Below are 18,326 nucleotides of genomic sequence, written 5' to 3' on the forward strand. Positions count from 1 at the left end.
AAGCCTTCTTGCTTGTCACAATAAAATATTTTTTCTTTGTATCCCTTTGAGTGTGTGCATGAATGCAAATGCATGTGTCTTTGTGTTTGTACATGCAGGTATAGGCTTGCAGGCGATACAGAAAGCCCTGATGTGAAGTGACAAGTTGAGAGACCAAGCCTTTGGACACTGGCTGAGGGACAGAAGAGAAACCAAATACAAACAGACATAGCCTTTATAAAATGATACAATGCTACTGCAGATGTCATGTGCCCCCAGCCCCTGCACTTACAATATCACTCAATCATTCTTTAATAATGCACCTTTTTTTATGATCTATTCATATATTTTTTTAAATAAAATTCTCAGCACAAATACATTAGTGTGGGAGAACAGTGCTGTGACAAGTTGAGCCTGGGAGAGATTGGATTGTCCCACAAAATGAGAGGCAATCTCTTCCTCTGGCTATTTGCTACAGTCATCATTGTCTGGAATGGGCCAATTCACCTGAATGCCTGTCTGCTTAGCTTACCATTATGTGTCCCTCTGTTTCCTTACCTGACCTGTTTCGACTCAGTTCAACTGATTCAACACAGAGCTTGAAATGAAATTAAAATAAGGTTTTAAAAGAATAACTGTAACTAACTATAACCCACCGGGGAGGGCAAAGACACATAATCTTTTTAGCTGGCAGCGATCCAACTGAAGGGCAGTCATCCTGTTCACTACACTTTAGTCTGCAGTCCACTGCTGCAATTAGAAAATGCAGCAATCGCCAGAGAAACAACGTCGTGACATAAAAACAACATAAAAAGGCAAAATATATCATTCGTATGATATCTTTCGACCATAAGAAGGATTACACTAGTATAGTTATATTTATATATAATACATAAATGTCACATTCTACATGTATAATTATATATATGTGACATTTGAATGCATTTTTGAATAAAATAAAAAAGAGAACATTAAAAATGAAATGCTATATAATGAAATTCAAAAGTCAGAATAAAACCATGCATTACTGTGCAAAGGTTTTTGGGCACTCGACATGTACAATCAGGAAGGTGTGCAAGTTTCATGTTGCTGCATGACAGTGATCCCAAACATACAACCAGAGTCATAAAGGCTCTACCGACCCTACCTTGAAAAGCTGCGCCTCAGTGAACTGAACCTAAATGAACTCGTGCTGTTTCAAAGTCAATGGGTGGCTACATCATATTTATTCAAGACATTACTTTAGAGAGACTTCACTTTTAGTGTCTAGCAAAAAGTAATGCACTGCATTGAACATCAAACGACTTCTCTATTGAATTTACTGCAGTGGAATTAAAAAGCAGACTCTCTACTATCTAAAATCTACTTTCAAAGATGTGGATTTATAACTGCAACGATCAAGGGAATGATGCAGAAACAACTAGATCACCAGCTTTGGAGATTTCTAGAACCATTGTTATTATTATAAGCAGAAAGCTTAATAGGGCTGAATATGATGCAGCATATAAAGTATTAGTCCTGCGCTATGCATTGCGTGACAATTGAGATGAGTGGGTAATTATAATGCCCTAACTGACTGCTTTTTGAGACAGATGTGTTCACGAATCTTGAAGCAGGTCAGATACCCAAACTGACTGCAAAATGAGACAAGAGGTCTCTCAGCCACAGTCAAGGTTCTCTGCTCTGACAAGAGAGCAGATGGCGGTTTGTGGAAATAACAACCCAGATCAAAAGGAGAGAGAGGCAGAGGACTCTGAAAATTCACTACAGCTCATCCTCTTACATAGATTGCCTTTTCATGTTGTCACTTGAAACATTCATTCATTAAAAACGAAAAAAAAAATAAATCCAAAGACTTTTCTTTCTTTTTTTTAAATTATCTTACACAAATACAGTTCAAGCATTTGGCATTTTAATGCACATCCTCTGCATACACCAGAATACTCTTTATGCTGCTTTGTGTGTCAGAGTGTGCATGCACATAACACTCTGTGACATTCTGCTAAACTGTGGCAAATTATACAATGGCTGGGTGAATTCAGTTACTCCTGTAGGTACTTTGTATGAGTGCATACAAGTATGTATATCTCACAGAACAAGCTGAAAATAAAGATTTACAACAGCAGCGTGCATGCCGTTAGATAATTAAATGATTCTTATTTTATGAAAGTAAATTTATTTTGTTCAAAAAGAATGTGGCAAAAAAACATTTTAAAAAATCTGATGCTTCACGGTGTTTTGTCACAGTTTCTATTTGTCACATTTAGAAAATAATGGATTACCTAACAGCAGTAACAGCTTTTTACTCCCCCAGCAAGCACTTCAAAAACAATACACAATATATAACCTCCAAGTTAACTGTTTGTCAGAGGAGAGCATTCCACCTCCACCATCTGGCATTATAAACTGTTCTAATGTTAGCTCTATAACTTTTAAAATGAACGCTATAAACTGCACCTACCCTACAAAAAGAAAGAAAAATATAAATAAAATACAGAACAACAAAATAACTAGAGAACAATAAACCACATTTTAAGGGCATTTAAAACCACCATACTAGCTGTTTCACTTTACAACTTTTCTTTTTTACTGCTGGACTCTAAAAACTGTAAAGCTGTATGCCTACTGAGTATACCAAACTAGATGTCCTCATCTGCAAGTGATGGTAAAGACAAGCAGACTTCAATTAAATGATAATTAAATGAATATAACAGGAGTTAAAGCTAAAAACTACTTGTACATCCATGTTTTTAAATAACTCTTTCAGAAACGTATATTTAAAAGTTGACAGTTGGGGCAAATAGACGCTGCAATTGCTGCCCCTTCCTTCCAAGCAATTTAACATTAGAGATTACAAGGGAATGTTTTAATTGCATTTACAAAACAGACATTTACTGTAACTTTCAGTCCCTCTGGATAAAGCAGCTAATCTAATGAGAAGGAACTTTGCTCTGGTCTAAAGTTAATCTCTGTGGCAGGCATTAATGCATTCACAAGGATCGCATTTCCCTGCCAACCACTAAATACATCAGTCTCTCACTGGCATCTTATGAATATAAATATAACCATAGATATTTCCAATCTTATATCTAAAATATGCAAGCAGGATGAAAATGTTGTATGGTGAAAAATGCTGAGAACTGAAAGAAAACTTGAGTGAGCGATATTCCCTGAGATGAATGAGATGCCATCTTTGAATACTGTTATCCAGTTCGTGTAAAACTGAAAAGTGCCATCCCACTCTGCAGCAAAAAAATTCTATTGAACGTCTGTCTATCGATCTTGAAGGGGAAGCGAGCCATAGGTAGCCCTTATGGAGTTTACTTGAAGCAGTGGGCTCTAAAAATGGATAAAATCCACGATGGATCATCCCTCTGTCTCTCTAAATGTTCACGCTGTACCCGACAGCAACAGATACCAACTAGATCAGTCTACAGATGTCCTGTAACAAGTTACAGATCAGTCAAGGACAAAGAATGGTGGTTCTGTGGGAATGATTAACTCTCTATGGTAATATGATGTATAGATGTGTCCGCCAAATAATAACACTGATGCATTCAAAGGTTTTTATGTATGAAATTCTACTGCATGTCACATGAGAGATTACCTTGCATACTGGGTAAAGACTCATGATCATGATTTATGATGGGTTCTTGACTTGCAGTCCTCACATGCTAGAGAAACCCTGACTGTGCTAACTGAATAAAAGAGAGTTTGAATTAGAATTTTTCAGCAGCTTATTTTCTTACCAGACACAGTCCTGACAATCTCAGAGGTGTTCCTCAGGCCCACAAAGGAGAACTGATAGAGCCTCCAGGAGCGAATGTCCCCAACCTCCACTGAGCTCCTTTTCCACTTGTACACAATCTCCTCCCTGGGGTAGCCATCTGAAAAAGGGAGGACATGGAGATTACTTCAAACTCATTAAAGGCAGGAGAGAAGCTCAAGACTCGACTGCATAGCTATGCTGTCTTTTATTTTAGAGTAATCCATATCCACGAAGTCAGCAAGCTTGCAAATAAAATGTTTCATCAAAGAACCATTATATAACAGACTCCTGCACAACATGTTGACAAAACATCCAGTCCATCTGTGGGGAGAAAACTTCTTTGTCACTAACATCACTTAAAAGCAAAGATTACAACACAGCTCTGTAGCTGGCGATAAGTTGGATTTCTATAATTTTATTACTTCCAGCGCATCCTCTGTTATACAAATCATAACAACAATCTTAATGGAGTACAGCTGAGTCACTTAGACAAACAGATGCATTTTCATAATTAAATCATGTATGCGAGTATCGAATTTGTGTTCTTACCATCTCACAGTAAGAGTCTGTCCCTCAGTATGGGTGTTAAAGTTGGATGTTCTTTCAGCTCTATTTAAATTTCAGTCTAGTACAGTCTTCAGTCTAGTGATGAGCTGTGTGTAGCAGATGAGGGAGTAGTTTGAATAATGCACATGAACTGCTTTCAGAGCAAACTTCCAATGATTTTATCACTAAAGTGCTCTCAGACATCCAGTAATGTCTGACCTTAGAGGAGCAGGGGGATGAAAGGTGCTGCCCATTTCCCACATTACAGCCACAGAGGCTGGCAGACTTCATCTTTACTGGTAATGCATTCAGGACACATTATTGATTCAGACTTCTTTTGATAAGCTGGAACAATAATGCTCCTAGCACTCGGTGCCATGAATTCACTTTGGGCCCAGTTGTGCTGTCATAAAAGCTGCTGTAATCCAAATAATAAAATGCAATATATAGCAAACTGAAACAATATACTTTGCTCTGTGTGTCTGAAAAGTCTTGAAGCGAAAAAGTTTGGCCTGATCTTGGCTGACTACAGTCAAAATCGCCGCAAAAGAGGTCGCACTGGAAAATCGACCATGCTTTGTCACTTTGTGGCACATGTTCATAAAATGTGAATGCAAAGTGCGGCACACTAATCCGTCTGCTGCTTCTGAGATTGAGCTCATACTGTACATCAAAGTTCCCAAAAACATCCATAGCTTTCATCAAATTTAAAAGAAGGCTTGTGTTCCGTTTTTAGGTCTGCTTTCTTGTGCAGTGGAGCTATTTAGGAATCATTTTCTCTGGAGAATATCCCCTGGTGTGTCTCTCCATATATCCACTGTGACTTCAGCAGATAACTTACCCCTGTCCAGTCCGAACATGGAATGACTAACTCATTTGGACTTGTGTTACTTTTTAAAATGTCTTTTTAGAACAATACTGACAGGTTTCAGGAAAATCAATGAGTAGTGCCTTTGGCTTGAATAAATGAATGACTGAATGGTTTTTTGAATCTTGTTGTTCATATATTCCACATTATAAGACATTTATAAGGCAAGTATCAAGTTTCAACTGCTTTCTATTGAAAGGCTGCTGTTGCTTTTTACCAATCTTAGACCTAACCAGTTACATTAAAGCATACTTTACATATTCTACATGCATAATTCCTTTCCTATTTACATAAATACACGCATGACTCATGTGCCTTGTTTTAGGTAATTGGAGTGCTCCCAATGAAAATCTTAAATGGCTGCAGCTTTAATTCCTTGATTTGGTCTGTTGGATAATCACTGCTTAAATTTAGTCTTTGCTCATATGTGACGTGTTTAGGGCCTTGCTGCGTTTGTGTGTGTTTGTTTGAGAAGACGAAGACAGGGAGGGGTAAATCAGTAGGGTTTCAGCATATGGTCAAACTTACAGCTTGAAAACTCCAGGGGGCACGAGTGTTCATCCATAGGGAAGTTGTTCAGTTTAAGCTGGCACTCGGCATCGATGGTCAACCTGCAGAGAGACGAAATTTAGCTCCACGAACACAAAAATCCAATGTGTTGTCAAATACTCTGTACAAGAACTAAATTTTCAGTCTAATCACCAGGTCACCAGGGATGGGTTTTGTTTTATGTTATTATGTTCAAGTCTGGTACATTTTGGCATTATAGGTTTTATTTTGTTATGTGAAAATTCTACAAAAAGGGTAGCTCTAACCAAACCCGGGCCCTACCGCTAATCCTTATCATAAATGACACAAGAAATTATTAATTACAATTTCACAAAAAATAAATTAATGTTATTTTTTTTTACAGCTACAGTTCTTTTTCACACCTGAGGGAGTTTGAAGGAAAAGTCATTAAACTTCCTCTTAATGAGAGAATAACCTTAAATGACTTTACCCATCCACGCACTCTCTATTGTCATGTATCATTGTGCACCGAATCACAGCGGCCATCCTAATTAACAACCAGTGGTTAAGTTCTGAGTCCCTAAATTAATGAAGTGGAGAGGCAGTGTTCTGCATAGGGAAACATCCATCACAGCTCGATTGAGTCCGGAAGACTTCACTTACTCTCTTATTATCACTACTGATGTATCGTGGTGTCAGTGCAAATGCCCACTTTATTTATTATGGTAATAAGAAAAAATAATATTTATTTTTGATCTATCAACCTATTTTACATATAGCATGCGTTAGTTTCGTGGTTTTACAGTCAGAAACATTGTGAGTTATATGGTTTGAGACAAATTAAAGCAATTAAAGCAATTAAACTATTGAACGCTGATGTAAAATTAAAAGGCTTTTTTTAAAGCTGCATGCCAAAGCAGGTGTTCCCCCATCTCAAAAGGCAATTTTCTGAATCATTCAACACAATGGATTTTTCTGTACATTAATTAATGTTAACTATAACAAGCTGGAAGCTAAAATTTCCCAAGGCGTGTTCAGGATAATCAGTGTAAAGATTACTTATGTGGAATGTCCTTACATGCAGGTTAAGGCCTCTGTGCATATTAGGAAGCTTAATGGCAACATATGAAAATGGGAAATAAAAATAACAAAAGACAAAGAGAACAAAATCCAAAATGCCAAAGACTCAGAATAATGAAACACTAAGTACAAATGATAAATAAATAATGAAATATTAGAAATAATTCAGTGTGATAAAATTAAGCTGGTGTCAAAGACTCCAAAATTCACTTTAATAAATCTGTCAGTTGTAGATGAATGAGAAACATGCAAATCAGAAGCTCCAGCATCACTGACGTTTTACCTCAGCGTGTAAAGTATTCTGCCGTCATTCCATATCCTGAGCATGCGATTGGGTGTGGTGATCCAGTGGGCATCGGCCTTCTTTGAGTTGCGAAAGAAAGTATCTGGGATCCATATTTTTCCAACCATGTTGCTGTTGAGACGTAGAACCTTCATCGTGCTGTTGAATTTTAATCTTCTGTCGTACCAGGTCTGAGCAAAAAAGATGTCGATGGTGTATTCCTAATAACATAAAACTCAGTTTCACTCAAACTGTCGTGTTCAATTTTACTTTAAAAAAACCGAACATGCTTCACATTACACAACAGATAAAGGTTTGATAAAAATACAGATTCATCTAGCGCTGTCAACAGCATGCAGCTTCAAACTGTGAGATGCTATAACACCAAATTAAAAATGTGGGCTCAAAGAGAACTTTTTTCTGTCTCGAGGGAACTTTTCTATGCCAGAGGAAACTTAACGCTGAAATGCATTTGCATACAATTTTCTTAAAGGAGATGGTGTCTTTCCAGGCCGGGAAGTCCTTTGTCCCCGCTAAAGAGCACTGTTGAAAAAAGACCAGCTTGACGCCCTCAACCTGAAAATTAAATGTTCAACGGGGCAATTAATAACCCCCATTGTTTGACTGAAGTATTACCCGACCTTATAACCTGCTGCCTTGGCAGCACTTTGTCCCGAGCATTGACAAAACCTTCTGTCTCCTATTCAGTGCGGTGACACTATGCCAGCTGTGTTGGAACATACGCACTATATGGATATAGTGCATAGGCAATACACATCTGGGAGGAGAAGAAGAGCAATAGGTGAAACGTGACAGGTGTAGTGTTAAAGGGAAAGGCGAAACATTAAATAGAGAGAAAGAGAGAGCCATCATTCTGTGTTATTTATTTTGTTATTTGGATAGGCTCAGCCCTGAGGTTCAAAGTGAAGTACAGCAGGAGAGAAAAAAAAAATCTGGGGATTTGTGTGTAAGAGGCCATAGAGGCATTAACTTTCTGACAAAGCTTATCCCAACAATAAAGTCTAAATCCTTGCCAAAGAGTTCCAAATGAGATTTGAAAAACATTTTCACAAGGCAAAATTCCCATCCTTTCAGCAGCCCTTTTTATCACAAGGGACAGACAGACAGTACAAATACAATGATAAGAGAAAGGCTGAATGACTTAGGATCTTCGAGGATCTTCATCTGCGCCCCACTGAGCATGATAAACATAAATAGTCTGGGATCTTTCAAGGCCTGGGAACTTTTTATTCTTCTTAGTATTCAAACAGCTCTAAAAGCAGCTCAGAAATGTTCAGGTGCAGCGGCTACAAAGCAGCAATGTATCATTCATTCGTTTTATTCTTCAGACCTTGACCTCTTTCCATGTGTTATACTGTCCCTTATAACTTGTAACTTAGCCATACTTAGATTCCTGCTGCATAAATAAGAGCCCCCCCGTACAATCAGAGTATTCTGTGCTCTTCAGAAAAACTACCAACCTCACAACATTTGTCATGTTATAGTGTGAAATGACTGGCCCAAACACATGTATTACATATGAATACGAGGCAATCAGTCAACCTTTCATGTCAAAATGCCCTCTTCATAGAAGCACAGCCAGGCATGGTCGCAGACTTCCTAATGTGAGTATAAGCACACATTTTCTAACTGATACTATCATTGCGTCTCTTCTTCCATCACTTTAGCTGGAGCAGAGTGGGTGTTTTAGCTACTTACCAAAATGGAATGGCATCACAATGTAGAACAGATTGCTCATGTCATGAAATGATAACAAGGAGGATCAATCTACTCCTTTTAGACCACGCTTCCCTACTTTGTTGTTACTTCTGCATTAAGGGGTCACCTATATGAATCAGTGAGCATTCAGCATTTCAAAGATTTTTTTTTTTCACTCTAAAATTGTAACTTCTTTCTAAGAACCCAGCAAAGGGATTTTTGGAAGTTGAGAAGCTCTCCCACACATGTTGGCTGACAGAAATGTGAAATTGTGTAAGAGTAATGCGTCTCATGTTGGACGGACTTGTCTTGGCAAGTAACAAAGTACTTAAAAAAACACAATTCTATTCGTTTTATTCTGTATTATCATTAAATTCATGTAAGATCATAAGAAAAATATCATTATAACACAAACACACACACGGTAAACAGTATCAAACTTTAAGGAAAAGCAATATAGCAACCCAGTATCACGACAAAATGTGTAATAGACACACTGGTCCACCGTGTCCATTTCACGGTTTGCCTCTCCAAAATGTGAAATGGACACACGTGCACAAGTTGCATTACTGCATGCAGAAACTGCATTACCATCATGGGGAAATAATACATTTAAAGCCACAACATCTGTAGTGAGTAAAAATGTATGAAGTACATTCCAGGATCCTTTAATCACCAGAATCGATTAAGCTAGGGTAACGTCCGTTTAAACACTTTACTGTGATTATTTTCATGTTGGCTTGAAATAAATTATCCTCCTCTGCTGTCACTGCAACTTCTGCATGCATGTACATTTCACGTTTTGGAGAGGCAAAGTGTGAAATGGACACGGTGGACCGACATGTCTATTACACGCTTTATTGTGATATCGGATTAAATAAAGGGCCACTGAAGATTAGTGTGAAGTCAATATCCCACCGAATGTGAAATATAGCCACAATCTTCCCCGCTGTTATAGGATTTATGACACTGAATAATTAACAGATTTTTTTTTTTTTGAGAAAACATTATGATGCCCCAGTGTTTTAGAACTTTTGAATATAGCATAACCAACAAACAAAGAAAAAAATACTGAACTGGATTAGAAACATTCATGAACTACTGCTGTTGGTTAACAGAAATACATTTAGGAAAGCTACGGTATCATAGTTTTAGCAGCAATTTGTGATTCACAATCATAACAGATATGATAGAAATTTTAAAAAAGCCCTTGCCTTTAAACCAGACCCAAAGAAAATCACAAATTAAGCATATTTACTTGAACAAAACACAAAAAGCTTTGACAGTTGACTCAGATGAAATTCTTGGCATGTACAAATCCAGAATATGTCAGGATTTGCCAGCGCACACAGTCATATTCAAATATACTGCTGTGAGATCTGGCATTCATGCTGAGCAACACAAAATTGTTACCTGTTATAATGTTTTGTCTTATTTAGACATATGAGGTGTTCAACTGCAATATGTTAACTGTTTTGTATTTGCTTGATTAAATTTAAAATAAAAATATTTTACGACTTAATATTTCTTTATTTATTAATTTCCTACTATTAGAGATAAATAAAATGTACTTAATTTAATCATAGTGCTAGACTACAATGACACCAATGTCTAACGCATACTAAAGCACTCTTTACCAGCTTCACAATAATTAACAATAAAAATGTATTCACTTACCATATTGATGGCATTCACTGGTCCAATGCTGTTGACAAACATGTCTGTGTGGATCACTGTTGGCTTGACTGCAATGAAGAACAGGAAAAAACATTTTAGAGAGTAAAAACTATCTTTCATATGGTCGCACAAGGCAGAAGGGTTACATTGTTTTATATGTCACCATCAAAGGGAAAAAGAAGGAGACGATTCCCTTTGCTGTGAAAGTGTGAATAGAAAGTGTTTGGAAAATATCAGTGTTCAGTTAGATGGCAGTGAGTGGACAAACATGAACATGTTGTTTAATTCACACCTGGAAAACAGGTCATCTACACAGTCAACACCAAGTTTGTTGAAAATTGAATATTTTGCTCTGGATCTTTGTCAGGCTTTGAATTTGCAACATCTTCTTCAAACCAATAGGAAAAAAACAAACACCGTGAGTACGCAATAATACATTATTTAAGGTAGATAATTCTATCCATCACAGAAGCTATGCGACATCCATCCAACCTTACATCCAAGTCTATGGGAAGAACTCAAAGAACCTATAAAATCTGAAGGTTTTGCAGGTTCCTTAGCTGACAACAAGGAGTTGAACCTAGATTATTTCAGTGTTATAAATGTTCAGACCTCCTTTTCTCCACGAGGAGACTAAGAATACATGGGCAACTTCCACATCAAACTGGTTTCTGAGAACCACACAATCACTCTCTATGTATTCATTGTTGATATCATTTTTCACAAAACAAATATATGACATAATTTTACAATGAATGTTCAAAGTCTTATTTTTAATTAAGAATAATGAATTTTAAAGAAAACCTTTGCGTGCACATGTTTTGCATGTATCTATCTTCTTTTGCACCTGCAGTTATACCACTTGTCCACCATTTTATGTTGTACCATTGTGGCCTAATGCCTATCCTGGTTTAGCAAGTTAGGCAGGGACCAGACAAGAACGCTGGTGTCAAATGGACATTCATTCTCTGCTAGAGCCTCTGAGGTAGCCTGAATCAACTTGTACATGTTGCTATCTAATGTTCATGGATGACTGGCTGCTATGTCTTAGAGGCGAGTAAGGTTAAAACTCAACCACCCTCAAGGTTTGATGTAGGAACCTTAGTGAGTGTGAGCGAGAGACTGAGGAAGTGAGTGCAGGTTTGCATCCATTTCCCATGTCACTCAAAGGCAAACATAAATGTGTGTTGCACTCCCACCCCACTGATGTTGTTTGCACATGACGAACACAAACACATGCATGCAAAACAATGAGACACATATGCAATGGTCTCTGAAGCCTAAAATCATCTAACTTAGTGTACAACAACTCTAAGTCTTTGCTTCTGTTCTCCATATTGGTGGATCTTTAAAAAACCCTGATCAACTCTAAGAGTTTTAGAACATTTTTTCTGTCTCACAGTCCAATTGCTTCAATTCTTTATATACAATACACTCTAGTTCCATTAAAATTAAATCAGCATCACAATGGACTTCCGATGGAAGCTATGGCACAATCAGCAATTAATCTAAATCAACAACTTTGAGAGCTCTAAGGAGTGGAGTGGAAACTTCACTTTGCCTTGGTATGACTGGTTGGTTGTTGGCTCAGATGACAGTACAGCCAGTTAATTATATCCCCTGTGTAGATGTGTAACTTGGTGGCAGCTGGAAGACTAGCGCTGAGAGAGCAAGATCACAGAACATTTGAAGATGATGGCTAAGACTGTGGCAGCCAGCCGCCCAGCTAAGCAGCGGCTCTCTTGGTTGCAGCTTCACCTCAAAGCACATCTAAGCTGCTCTTCAATTTATAGCACAGACCCACTTTCAAAGTCTCAAGAATAAAGACCATCCCTCATAAAACCTGTCACTTTATAGGTGGTATTAAATATACTGTAAAATATGTATAATATTTTACATCGTATTCAGGAAAACATGAATACAGACTAATGTAAAGGATTTGTTGCTGATGCTACATCAGCATTACTCTGCTACATTCATGCGCAGAATAAATTTATCATTTAGGTCAATTCATTAGTCATGCTTAATAAAGTTATGATTAAAATTAGGTCAAAATCTTTCTGGTGCTGTATTCCATCTGTCACAATGGACTATGGCCTTTTGTTGCCACAACATTGCCTAATGATGGTATAAGCTTTCACAAAGCAGAACAGTAAGTAGTGAAGGATTTTTATAAACTATCCTTGTCATTTTTTGCTTGAATACAGCACTGGACGGTGCCTAATGTCTATGAATATTATAGTGGGTGAGCAAGCAAATTATTATAGTACCATGTAGACTGGTGCAGCTTTATTATTTGACACAATGTCACTTCAACACTGTTTCTGACTTTAACTGAGTTTCCCAGGAAACCACTGACACATTAATCAAGTATTCAAAGGTACTCAGTATCTCCCTTATCTGGTCTTGCAGATGGACGTGATAGGCTTCTGCAGACAAGGAGTCCTGCTCAGCTGTCTGTCAGACTCAAGAGAGTAAGATAGCTGTCTACAGGCTTGCAGGATGGTGACAGTTTCCCTGACCGTACTGCATGCATGTGCATTTTTTAAGAGAAGTAAGGGTCTTGGAAAAAAAGACAGCTGGTATAAAGCTTCAAGAGTATTTTCATAATTTCTAAAGACTGCTGAAATTTTATGGGAAGGAAGTTTTAGTGACTTTCATTATCTATTTATCATGTTTGAAATGGCTGTGCTTTTTATGAGTGAACAGGAAAATGAATGCTTTGTTTTTCTGAAAATTGACTTAATAATTATAACTACATCTAAATCTATTTTTCTATTATGAATTATGTATTCAATGATTCATAAGGCTAATTCTGTTGTTAAACAGAGGTTATAAATGTGTTTGTCTGGTTTGTGTTTAGTAAACTGCCAGCTACTTCATTTAAAGGTCTTTGTTTCTGGATTGTTAATGAAACTTTGTTCAGCCAGTCTTACAAATCTAGACCTGGTTCAGTAGGTTATATATTTCTGTTTTACAGTAACATCGGTGTAATACAAGTCACTTATATTTTAACTCTTAACCCAAAACTTAAGCCTAAGTACTATACTCTTTTCTTCGTCTGTGAGTGGTTATAGGACTTTGACTCGTTGTTGTATAGCTCTAATTACAAATTTGGCCAGATATCTTTATGATTCTGTGACTAAACATATTATCTGTGAAAAATCAGCGCCCACCTCCGATGTCAGGTCTGAGTTTGTTGTCATATCCATCTAGTAGGCTGTTTAGGATGTGTGTGACATCACTCTCATACACTTTGGGAGTCAGGACCCACGTCTTGTTAGACACCTCATCATCGTCATCGCTCTGGACGGAACTGCAAGGAAGAGAGTGAAAAAATGCATATAATCAGCAAATTCTTTTGAAGGGATACAAAGTAGATTCTTTCCCAGTGGTTTCCAATGTGGGTTTTTTGTGTTTTTTTTTTTAAAGCAGAACTCTTTAGGTGAGAAAGACAGCAAGAGAAAGGTATTTTAAAGATTTCAGTTAAACATTAGGATTGATTTAATATTTTCTTTCATTCCTGGTATTTTTTGTGTAACAAAGTAGTTGCATAGTTAAATAGAAGAACAAATAGAAGGCATCTCCTCCATGTAGGCAAATGCCTCATTTCTCAAACTTTCATGACATTCAATTTCATTTGTTCTCACTGTAAAATCTGTTAGCTCACTTACTATGTAACAAAGCTATACAGTTATTTGGAAAAACATATTTCTGTAGACATATATTTTCAATACCTTTATCAGATATTTTGAATATATTTGATATTTTAAGGCAGCTTTTGATGAACAGCCTGCCAGTATTTAGAGTTCAATCATATGATGCATTTAGATCAGATAACTCAGAGTACAAACAAACTGCATGCTTTCTGATATCTGATGTGAAAAGAAATGAATTTGTATGAACATATTCATATATGCAGATCTGCTTTTGCCATAATTTTGCTGTTCTCAGTCTTGCTGGAAAAAAATAATCATTGTGACCTCAAAATGAAACGAGGGTCATACAGATATGTGCAGCTAAGATGACATACGACAGTATATGACAGCTACAATCCCGTGTGGCACTGGCTTTAATCATTCATTTTATCTTCCTGGAAGCCTTGTTCACACTCTGTCCCTATCAAGACATGATGTTCATGTTTAAAATATTGCAGTTTGATAGTTAGCAACCTTGTTAGTATTAGTAATACCAACTCGCCATAGTTCAGACAGTTGTAACCTAAATAAATAATAATCAGTTAAGTAATGATGACTCACATATATAACCTTTTCTTTTCTTTGAATCAGGAAAAAACTAAATCTGTGTGACAGATTCTTAAGGGATAAAAGTAAATTTCTATTGAAATTTGACATTTTACCATTAAGTCAGTTACACTAAACCTCAAATGACTTTATTTTTTCTTTTTAGCAATGGATACAAATATGCATAGAGTATTTAATTCAAAATCCAAATGCAAGTTTTTGTGTTTTTTGACAGCACAATTTACCATAATCGAAAGCCACAAAGAAATTTAAGGCTCAAGTGTTAAATCACCTAAAGCATTTTTTTTGTGATGAAGGGCAAACATAAACTAATGCCAACAACTGTCTAACAACGATAACACCATCTGAAAAATAGTTTCTTTTAAATGTAAGTACGTGTAAGATTTGTGTGTGCTTTTACTGTATTTTTTTCCAATAACAGCTAAAACTCTCCTTTAATTTTCAGGTCAGTGATTCTATAGAAACAATGAATAAATTCAAACAAGGGAATCTGTCAGAAAAGCTGGTTTTAAGGAGCCCAAATATATGTGAGGACAGGACAGTTTTCCAGAGTTTACTTTCTCACCTCAGACTTCTCAACCTGTATGGATAATGAAGTCTCAAGAACCTATCACATATACCGCCACACTTGAGCTGTAAATGCTTTCCCTGCTATCCAACACCTAAGTATGATCCTGGTAAATTATATTACTAAAACAAAAGCAGTCTTAATGTAATATAAAAGGGACAATTAATCAGCTTACAACATCCTATACTTCAAAAGACCTTTCATTAATACGCATTTTAAAATAAAAGATAAGATTTGTACTGCCAGTGGGCAAGATGAAGATATGTAAGTAACATACAGAGAAGAACAGAGAAGAGGCATGTTGGTGAAAGAGATCACGGGGCAGATTTATAGGCATACAAGCACAAGCTAAATTTGCACTACATCTTTTCATTCAATTTGTGTGAGCACAATCTGTATGTAATTAGTGTGTGATTTACCAAGACAGCAGTTCATTATGCAATCAGTGGTTGGACTGCCCTCTAGAAGGTTTTTGTTCATGAAGGAAGAGTATACATAAAGAAATGCAGTTTGGTGGTCGGGTTTGCCTGAGATTAGCAGGCCGATAAGAATGTCAATGAAGATCTGTGTAAATACTGCAGCAAAACTATACAAAAAAAGAAAAAGTTATGGAGTAATAAAAATGGCACATATGAAAGGATTTCAGGAAAGAAACCTTTTAGCTTCTCTACAAATACATACTTGACCTATATCATATTAGGTGTTCAAAAGGGTCCCAAAGAAACATATAGAATCTGCTCTAAATCTGGGTGTTTTGAAAATAAGGTTTTAAACATTTTGGTCTAAAATTGATTTCAGACAATTTTTTTGCCTTCAGCCTATTCTATTTTTGTGTGTGTCTTTTAAAGATGCTTTACTGGTCTTATGTCTAAATAACTTCTTTTTATGTCCGAGGCATTCTGAATATTTATCAACACTTCCTTTTATATGTACATACTGATTTAGTGAAAAAACAGGGAGTTGCAGATGAGAAGATGTCCAAATGGTTGGGCACTTCCTCTTGGCTCTAATCCTCATACCATCACAGATTGGGATCACTTGGGCACCTCTAGCAACAGCTGGATTAGATCAAGGAGATGGCCAACAGACCAGAAAAGCAACCTTGAAATATTTGTGAGCTTTCAACGAGGCTTTAGAGTGGGAGATGTCTGAATAAAATAGTAAAGAATGAGAAAGAATGAAAAAAACATGGTAAAACACAAGGATAGAAGCCCTGATAGCTTTCTTGTGTTCTTAAGTTGGGTGTGACTAATGTTTTGAACGGCAGTCATCCTACATTAGATGCCATTAAGAGCCATATATTACCAAAACAAAAGAATGGGATAGATAGATAGATAGATAGATAGATAGATAGATAGATAGAGTATGCAGTTTTTCAGATTGCTGCAATTTAATCATCTGTATTCATCTCACAGAATATCTCTGTGTATATGGAAATGTTCCAAATATGAGTAGATCAAAGGAAGAGCCATGTGTTCCTCACTACAGGCAGATCTAAGGGTTTGCTTATTAATTCTGTACCCGAAGGTCCACAGAGAGGCCCGTGTTAGTGCCTGCACATGCATGCTGCATGTGTGTATCTGGGTTCATACTTATGCATGTGCACTTCAATATTTGTGCTGGTATTGACTGTGGTAACGACAGTATTGGAATTTCAATAAATTCTCATCTCAAGTTTCATGCAAAGCAATAGTGAAGTATCCTCTGCTGCAGTTTCGCATATTCACAAGAGGGTCCAAGAACAATAATATCAGTAATATCAGCAGTATAAGCAGCTTTTGACCTCATCCAGTTTATCACTCTAACACATATGTTCCAAACTGCAGCCAATAAAGCAGCATGATCTAATGAACCTTCATGATCCTTATTACTCAACATGAAATTTATCTTACACCTTTGGCAACAACACAACAAACCACTTCTGTACATGATGTTGTTGATACAACACTTTAATGAAAGAAAAAAAATATACAGTTGTATTTTGTTAGTAATGATATTTTACTGACAAATCATATGGCTCTAAAAGTTTGAAATATCTAAAAGTTTGAAATATAATATTTTGTTTTTCCTTTAATCAACCTGGAAGTTTAAATAAATGAACAACTGAGGTTGTGTTACTCACATGCTGTAATATTAACATCCAATTACCAGGATTTAACTGCTCTACTTAACTGCATTCTGGCATTCTAATACAACCAGTCTATTTACAGACCAATCCACTGTAAACCACATTACAAAGATTAGAGCATATTAATAGTTTTTGATCAGTGGGCGAATATAATGAGCCGTTTCTGTAATAATTTCACTTACATTAAGTTAAATCCCAGTCACACAGGCCTGGAAACCAGTTGTTGACTCCATGGCAAACACAAGTACAGCGGGAAAAATTTGTATTCTGTGACAGGTTGGCAAATTGTTGCTGTCTGTCTGTGAAACCAACAGCTAAGGCCTGAGTCACGCTGGCCAAGACACTAAATGTTTATTTTTCTAGTCCACTGAGGTATATCACGCTACACTGAAAACCACAATGCAATTACGTTTTTGTTACTCAAACAATAACTAGATTTAATCTTCCAAATAAAAACTGCTCATTTTTCAGCTGCAACATGTGTTGCAGCTGAATGCAAACTACAGGCGACCACAGCAATTACAAGAAGGTTTTTGGTACAGCACCCTCTTTGTGTCTTTGTGACCAATTTCACTTAGCAACCTCCAGCAACCACTTGCCAAGACACATTTTTCCCTAGCAACTAGAGGTTGTCAGGTGGTCTCTAGGCCTGTATGACTAAGACTTAAAGCGCCAAAATCTATTAATTTAGACTCTTTAAAAGTGAGTACACACACACACACATACATATATATATATATATATATATATATATATATATATATATATATATATATACACACATATATATATATATATATATATATATATATATATATATACACACACATACATATATATATACACATACACACATACATATATATATACACATACACACATACATATATATATATACACATATGAGTGATGTTTCTTTTACTGACCTGTCAAA

General features: G+C 36.5%; 1 protein-coding gene across 4 annotated transcripts in view; it reads right to left on the reverse strand.

Moving 5' to 3' along the window:
• Positions 1 to 18,326, reverse strand: part of gabrg2 (gamma-aminobutyric acid type A receptor subunit gamma2) — a 43,922-nt gene that overhangs the window by 21,807 nt on the left and 3,789 nt on the right. For all 4 annotated transcript variants that reach the window (XM_013272455.3, XM_003446933.5, XM_005452559.4 and 1 more), the window contains exons 2-6: positions 13,608 to 13,747; positions 10,432 to 10,499; positions 7,036 to 7,256; positions 5,691 to 5,773; positions 3,729 to 3,866 (exon numbers count right to left, since the gene is read on the reverse strand). In XM_013272455.3, coding sequence (XP_013127909.1) covers positions 3,729 to 3,866; positions 5,691 to 5,773; positions 7,036 to 7,256; positions 10,432 to 10,499; positions 13,608 to 13,747 — 650 coding nt within the window. The remainder of the gene's footprint in view (positions 1 to 3,728; positions 3,867 to 5,690; positions 5,774 to 7,035; positions 7,257 to 10,431; positions 10,500 to 13,607; positions 13,748 to 18,326) is intronic.

The sequence above is a fragment of the Oreochromis niloticus genome, linkage group LG10 (assembly GCF_001858045.2).
Source record: "Oreochromis niloticus isolate F11D_XX linkage group LG10, O_niloticus_UMD_NMBU, whole genome shotgun sequence".
Classification (NCBI taxonomy): Eukaryota; Metazoa; Chordata; class Actinopteri; order Cichliformes; family Cichlidae; genus Oreochromis; species Oreochromis niloticus.